We start from the raw sequence: 7,952 nt of genomic DNA on the forward strand, positions 1-7,952 counted from the left end.
GGCCACTTTTTTCCACTGCAAAACATATACTTTGATGGCTATCGTGAAGGCCTTGGATCAGTTTTGAAACGCTTTGACTTCTAGAACCAAATTTCCTTTCCCTGGATAGTGGGATATCTGGAATAAATGTTATTTAAAATCATAGAGAAGAGCACACGGTACCTGGAAAACACAGCTGTGGCAAGGCAACAAGATCAACGTCATTGGGAATACTAACATCTTCTGTGTCTGGCACTTTCTGGTCCTCAGGGATCCTCTTCAAACTTTCGACTTTGGGTTTCTCCCTCTTCTTTCTGAAAGAGCGCCGTCTTGCTTTATTCACATTCGTGCAATTTGTATTGGTAATTGGAGCCTCCTCTTTGCTGATAAATGGAGGAACAAACACGGAAAGAACTTCGGGATCAAGAGAAGGAAGATTTTTGACACCTTTCTTCTGAGCAATCTAAAGGAAAGGTAAGAAACTTGGTTGGCATTGACTTTACGCTTACTAATAATTGTTGTACTACACAGTACAGCTTTACAACTGATTTTCCAAAGATATGCCTTAACTGTGAAGATAAAGTAGTTCTTAACAGTGGATTTCCTCTGCCTTGACCCTTATTCCGGTTTCTGTCTAAGCAACTGTCTTCTTTACTGACATGATGACGTAACAGCAAATGAAACTAAGAAAAAAAAGTCATCATTACATCTTACCAGAAAGATGATGTCTTTCCTCCTCTTTCTTCCATTAACCCTTTTCTAGGCCTTCCTTGCCCTCCTGTTTCCAGATTTTTCCCAAGAGCTTACTGGAACCCAAATCACCCCATTGCTTCAGCACAGCAGAGTCCGCACCAGCTGGGCCCTGACAGAAAGAACCCAATCTCGTCTGGGGAAAATAGACGCAGTCCCATGGCCACTCACATCCTCCCCGCTCATTTGGGGATATGGGGGAAGAAAGGGGGTGAAAAAAGGCTGCAGGAGCCCCAGGGCTCCAGAGATCTGTCATTCTGCAGGGTGGTTGGAGAGAGGGCGAGCAAGGGGCTGCAGCTGCACGACTCTGCCCCTGTCAGGAGTTCCACTTGCTGGGAGTTCCAGGACCTGGACAGTTGCCCTGATTGACCCTTCCCTAAGCACAACGCTACGATATTGGCAAAGCCTAGTGAAAGGCCTTGAAGTTGACCACGAGTTGCAGCTGATGCATAAAGTAATGGGAAATCTTTGCCCACGTTCTAAGACGTGTGCGAGAGAGAACAGAGCAGTTACCCCTCAGTGTTTGATCGAGATCTCTCACATGAATGTCATCAACCTCTTGCTCCCTCCTACTTCATATGCGATGGATCCTCACTCCCACCACCTTCCACGCCCATCTAAAACCCCATCCCTTCCAGGAAGGCTTCTCTGACCAACATCTCCTCTCCCCACCCTAATCTACATCACCTATGCAGTTAAGTTCATACCTTCTCAGCACTTCGGTATTCACCCCATCCCCACCACGCTTAAGTACATAGCCTTAAACTCTGTTGTTTCCCTGACTGTTATATATTTTCATGTCCATCTCCCCCACTAAATAAGATCTGTTGTACTCTCCCAACTGCTTAGTTCAGAGCTCTGGGCCCAGTAAATGCTCAAAAATTACCTCTGATTAACTGATTATGTCCAGAGGAAGCTACTCAAGGGATACTCATGTTCCCAGTGGCTAGTTTTATACCAGATTCTGTCAATTAATCAAATATAGTACAACTAAAATTTTAAGGTCCTACGTGAAATTCAGTCAAGTCAATTTTCTTCATCTAGAGTGTTAGGGTGATCACAATTTTCCCTTACAAGGAACAAACAAATTTCAGGAGGTCAGTGAACAAAGCTCCTTTGTGAACCATTCTTGGACAAACTCCATCTTAACTGCTAGATGAAACCTTTCCAAACACTCTCCTGCCACAATTCATCTAGCCTGTAATTAACTGTGAAACATCATATTTTCTTTCTCAATCTATTCCTAGAACAGAGTCCTACCTTCCAAAAGAAACTTCTTACTATTAGTTGCAATTATGGGTCAAGCGATGAACAGGAAGCTCATTAAATTGAGGGAAGATAATAGTAAGGAGTGGATTCGGGATTAGCGCTAGCGGGTGAGAATCCTGTTTTCTCACCTCTTCCTAAATCTGGTTTGCTGGTGACTTTAGCAAAATCACTCATTCATTCGTTCATTCAATCGTATTTATTGGGCGCATACTGTGTGCAGAGCACTGTACTAAGCGCTTGGGAAGTACAAGTTGGCAACATATAGAGATGGTCCCTACCCAACAACAGGCTCACAGTCTAGAAGGGGGGTTAGGGTCACCCCACATTAATGCTGTTTCTATATTTATGCAGCAGGTTACCATGAGCAACTCACTTGAAACTTTATGTGAAGAAAAATATAATAGTTCAGCTGGCTTTGGAAAATACTGCACGTAGCTCCATGTAATTTTCTATTTCCTGTCCCATGAAAATTCCTTAAACTGCCATTTTGGCTCTGTGTACTACATTTGGTTCAATGCCTAATTTTGCTTCTTCCTTTCAGACACTCTATTTTATGCTGCCCTAAAGGACTGCTAGATTTACCTTGCTTCCATAAAGACTCATTGTTTGAATTAAAAAAAAAAAATCAACTCCAGGTATACTAAACAGCAACCCTCATTCTGTGCCACCGTTAAAAAAGGCATCAACTCTACAATATCTACATCTTCCATCATTTGTTGAAATGATAGGCTAGCAGATTTTTAAAAGCAGTTTAAGAAATCACAAAATAAGGAATTCCAGTATCTCTTTGCTACACAGATTACAATGATGGAACTGGATTCTAATCCTAACAAGGTCACACTTCTATTTCCTTAGGCAAGTTGGTGTTTATAAGCCTTTGAACCTCGAATCCCACTTCAAATGTGAATGTTAACTGACAGCTGAATAAAAATAATTTGCACCCCAAGGCAAGCTTTAGATAAGTACAAAACAACAGAAAGCAATAAAGCACTTTGGCTATACTAACATTTGTTTTGGTCTTAACTAAAAAGGTAAATTACCTAGCTTTTCTATTCTTTTGCCAATTTTTCTCTTTACTTTCCCCTAAGAATACAATATGGGGAAAACAAAATTGACGTTGGCCAAACCTGGTAACCTATCCACCTTTTTTGTTTCAGGAAAATAAATGCAACTTTTTTAGTTACACAATGGACCATTTTTAAATTTATCGTATTCTTCTCCTCACTGTCTCGCCTTAAGACAACCAAAAAGAGCTGTTCATTGATTCATTCAATCGTACTTATTGAGCGCTTACTGTGTGCAGAGCACTGCACTAAGTACTTGGAAAGTACCATTCAGCAACAGCTAGAGATAATCTCTACCCAACAACGGGCTCACAGTCTGGAATGGGGGGACTGACAATAAAACAATAGACAGGCATCAATACCCTCAAAATAGAGGAATAGAATTATAGATATTTACACATCATTAATAAAATAGAGTAACAAATATGTACAAATACACACAAGTGCCATGGGGAGGGGAAAGTGTAGGGCAGAGGAGGGAGTGGGGGCGATGGGGAGGGGAGGAGGAGCAGAGGAAAAGGGGGGGCTCAGTCTGGGAAGGCCTCCTGGAGGAGGTGAGCTCTCAGTAGGGCTCTAAAGGGAGGAAGAGAGCTAGTTTGGCGGATGTGTTGTAGCTGTTGAAACTACCCAATGCATAACCGACGAAAAGAACTGCAATTTAAACTAGGTCATTTCCTTCTCCAAAGCAGGAGACACAGAGAGATGGGGGAAATGCCATTTGTTATGTTTGAGGAAGTGAAGCAATCAAAAGCTGGGAAGGGGGTGGGGGACGGAGGGAGGGCTATCCCTGAATATTTTTGGGAAAACGAGTGAGCAGATATATTTTTGTTTCACAACTGCCAACTTTGACTGAAGTCAGAATCGGAGATTCCAAATAGAAGCAACTGAGCAAGCACCAAGATGCTCACAACTGATAAAACCACCTCCGATTCCTATTTGGGGGGGAGCCCATCTCAGCGTCTCGCATGGTGCCTTACATCCTTCAAGCTTTATTCCTTAATTTTCGGATGCGTCGGCTTCAATGCCAACAAAACGGCATCATTCACAGGGGAGGCAGGGGAACCGGGAGCAGCTTAAACAGGACGTGCCCACAGTCCAGCAGCTGGCAACCCGATGCCCACAGTCCAGCAGCCGGCGACCCGGGCCGGGCGGGATCTGGGAACTCCCGGAGGGCGCCTCCACTAGGAACGAGGTTGGGAGGAATGTGCCCGGGGCCCCCTGGATCTCCCGGACCCAAGGCCATGCATGCTGCCGTCGGGTGGCCAAGGGGAACTGAGGCTGCCAGTCAACCTACGCCTCAAGCAAAAACTCCTCACCCTGGGCTTCCAGGCTGTCCATCCCCTCGCCCCCTCCTACCTCACCTCCCTTCCCTCCTCCTGCAGCCCAGCCCGCACACTCGGCTCCTCTACCACCGCTCATCTCTTCACTGGGCCTCGTTCTCGCCTGTCCCGCCGTCGACCCCTTTCCCATGTCCTACCTCTGGCCTGGAATGCCCTCCCTCCACACATCCGCCACATTAGCTCTCTTCCTCCCTTCAAAGCCCCACTGAGAGCTCACCTCCTCCAGAAGGCCTTCCCAGACTGAGCCCCCTTTTTCCTCTCCTTCTCCCCATCCCATCTGCCCTACCTCCTTCCCCTTCCCATAGCACCTGTATATATGTTTGTACAGATTTATTACTATTTATTTTACTTGTACATATTTTCTATTCTTTTTATTTTGTTAATGATGTGCATCTAGCTTTATTTCAATTTATTCTGATGACTTGACACCTGTCCGCATGTTTTGTTTTGTTGCCCGTCTCCCCCTTCTAGACTGTGAGCCCGATGTTGGGTAGGGACCATCTCTATATGTTATCAACCTGTACTTCCCAAGCGCCCTGCACACAGTAAGCGCTCAATAAATACGACTGAATGAATGAATACATGGGCTCTAACAGGAACGAGGAAGCGGGGGCGAGAGGGGCCGGGATGCGCCTGTTTTGATAATGATAATGATGATAATGGCATTTATTAAGTGCTTACTATGTGCAAAGCACTGTTCTAAGCAGTGGGGAGGTTACAAGGTGATCAGGTTGTCCCACGGGGGGCTCACAGTCTTCATCCCCATTTTACAGATGAGGTCACTGAGGCCCAGAGAAGTTAAGTGACTTGCCCAAAGTCACACAGCTGACAATTGGAGGAGTCGCGATTTGAACCCGTGACCTCTGACTCCAATCCATCAATCAATCGTATTTATTGAGCGCTTACTGTGTGCAGAGCACTGTACTAAGCGCTTGGAAAGTCCAGGTTGGCAACATATAGAGACAGTCCCTACCTAACAGTGGGCTCACAGTCTAAAAGGGGGAGACAGAGAACAAAACCAAACATACTAACAAAATAAAATAAATAGAATAGACATGTACAAGTAAAATAGAGTAATAAATATGTACAGACATATATACATATATACAGGTGCTGTGGGGAAGGGAAGGAGGTAAGATGGGGGATGGAGCGGGGAGCGAGGGGGAGAGGAAGGAAGGGGCACAGTCTGGGAAGGCCTCCTGGAGGAGGTGAGCTCTCAGTAGGGCCTTGAAGGGAGGAAGAGAGCTAGCTTGGCGGATGGGCGGAGGGAGGACATTCCAGGCCCGGGGGAGGACGTGGGCAGGGGGTCGATGGCGGGACAGGCGAGAACGCGGCACGGGGAGGCGATTAGCGGCAGAGGAGCGGAGGGTGAGGGCTGGGCTGCATAAGGAGACAAGGGAGGTGAGGTAGGAGGGGGCGAGGGGATGGATGGACAGCCTGGAAGCCCAGGGTGAGGAGTTTCTGCCTGATGTGGAGATTGATTGGTGGCCACTGGAGATTTTTGAGGAGGGGAGTAATATGCCCAGAGCGTTTCTGGACAAAGACAATCCGGGCAGCAGCATGAAGTACGGATTGAAGTGGGGAGAGACACGAGGATCAGAGAGAAGGCTGATACAGTACTACTCCAATCAATCAATCGTATTTATTGAGCGCTTACTGTGTGCAGGGCACTGGTCTAAGCGCTTGGGAAGTCCAAGTTGGCAACATATAGAGACAGTCCCCACCCACCAGTGGGCTCACAGTCTAAAAGGGGGAGACGGAGGACAAAACCAAACATACTAACAAAATAAAATAAATGGAATAGATAGGTACAAGTAAAATAAATAAAGAAGAATCCGTGTTCTTCCCACTGAGCCAGGCTGCTTATGTTTTCCGGGGAAACCCCGCATCTGCCACGGGAGGCCCGGGCTGGCGGGGGGGGCGTCCGCTGACCCCCGGGGATCATCATCAACATCATCAATCGCATTTATTGAGCGCTTCCTGTGTGCAGAGCACTGTACTAAGCGCTTGGGAAGTACAAATTGGCAACATATAGAGACAGTCCCTACCCAACAGTGAGCTCATAGTGGGATGAGGGGGGAGGTGGGAGGGGGTCCCGGGCCCTGTCCCGGGCTGGGAGGGCGGCGATTACCTGGTCCAGCTGTCGGAGGCTGTCCTGGGGGGCGCCCAGCAGCGCGCACAGCTCCAGCAGCCCCGACGGCATCAGCAGGTGCAGAGGGGCGGCCGGGACGGGATCCGCCATGGCCCGGGACCCCGACGGCTCCCCGCCCCGACGGAGGCGGGGACGGAGGCAGGGAGGCGGGCAGGGAGCGCGCGCGCGCGGGCCCGCGCCTCTCGGGGAGGCGGCCACGCGCCCGGCTCCTCGTTTCCTCATTCACGGGGCTTTCAGCAGATCATCATCATCATCAATCGTATTTATTGAGCGCTTACTGTGTGCAGAGCAGTGTACTAAGCGCTTGGGAAGTCCAAATTGGCAACATATAGAGACAGTCCCTCCCCAACAGTGGGCTCACGGTCTAAAAGGGGGAGACAGAGAACAAAACCAAACATACTAACAAAATAAATAGATATGTACAAGTAAAATAGAGTAATAAATATGTACAAACATATGTACATATATACAGGTGCTGTGGGGAAGGGAAGGAGGTAAGATGGGGGGATGGAGGGGGGGACGAGGGGGAGAGGAAGGAAGGGGCTCAGTCTGGGAAGGCCTCCTGGAGGAGGTGAGCTCTCAGCAGGGCCTTGAAGGGAGGAACAGAGCGAGCTTGGCGGATGGGCGGAGGGAGCAGGGCATTCCAGGCCCGGGGGTCGATGCAGATTGCTTCATTTTCTGGATTGAAAGCATTCCTGCTTTATTGCTGCTAATAGATAGTTGAGCAGTGGAAACAGGTTACAAGTAAAGCAAAGATGAAAAATGAAGAGCAGATGACACAGAACTGGGAGTCGGGAAGTCTCATGTCCTCCCCCTGGCCCGGAATGCCCTCCCTCCGCACGTTTCCATTTTGCTAACATGTTTGGTTTGGTTGTCCGTCTCCCCCTTCTAGACTGCGAGCCCACTGGTGGGTAGGGACCGTCTCTAGATGTTGCCGACCTGGACTTCCCAAGCGCTTAGTCCAGTGCTCTGCACACAGTAAGCGCTCAATAGACACGATTGATTGAATGAATGAATGAATGAACTTCCTGTTCCGCGCGCCGGGTGGAGGCGGGGGCGCGCACGTTGGCGCCCCCGGACGCGCGCACGCGCGTGCTCGCCCGGTCGGAGCTGGCGCGCGCCAAAGCGCAGGCGCAAAGGAGAGACGGCTCAGCCGGCCTCAGCGGCTGGGCGTGGCTCAGAGGGAAAAGCCCCGCCTTTGGAGGCAGAGGCCGTGGGTTCAAATCCCGCCTCCGCCACTTGGCCGCTGTGCGACTTTGGCCAAGTCATTTCTCTGTATATGATGATGGTATCTGTTAAACACATTCATTCATTCAATCGTATTTATTGAGCGCTTACTGTGTGCAGAGCACTGTACTAAGCGCTTGGGAAGGACACGTCGGCAACGTATAAAGACGG

At 48.6% G+C, this 7,952-nt stretch overlaps 1 protein-coding gene across 1 annotated transcript in view; it reads right to left on the bottom strand.

The window, feature by feature from the left end:
- The window catches only part of DENND3 (DENN domain containing 3), a 46,349-nt gene extending 39,705 nt beyond the window's left edge, over positions 1 to 6,644 (bottom strand). Inside the window, exons 1-2 of the mRNA XM_038760474.1 lie at positions 6,534 to 6,644; positions 163 to 442 (exon numbers count right to left, since the gene is read on the bottom strand). Coding sequence (XP_038616402.1) covers positions 163 to 442; positions 6,534 to 6,644 — 391 coding nt within the window. The remainder of the gene's footprint in view (positions 1 to 162; positions 443 to 6,533) is intronic.
- Between the last annotated feature and the right edge of the window lie 1,308 nt (positions 6,645 to 7,952).

This window comes from Tachyglossus aculeatus, chromosome 18 (genome assembly GCF_015852505.1).
Source record: "Tachyglossus aculeatus isolate mTacAcu1 chromosome 18, mTacAcu1.pri, whole genome shotgun sequence".
Lineage (NCBI taxonomy): Eukaryota > Metazoa > Chordata > Mammalia > Monotremata > Tachyglossidae > Tachyglossus > Tachyglossus aculeatus.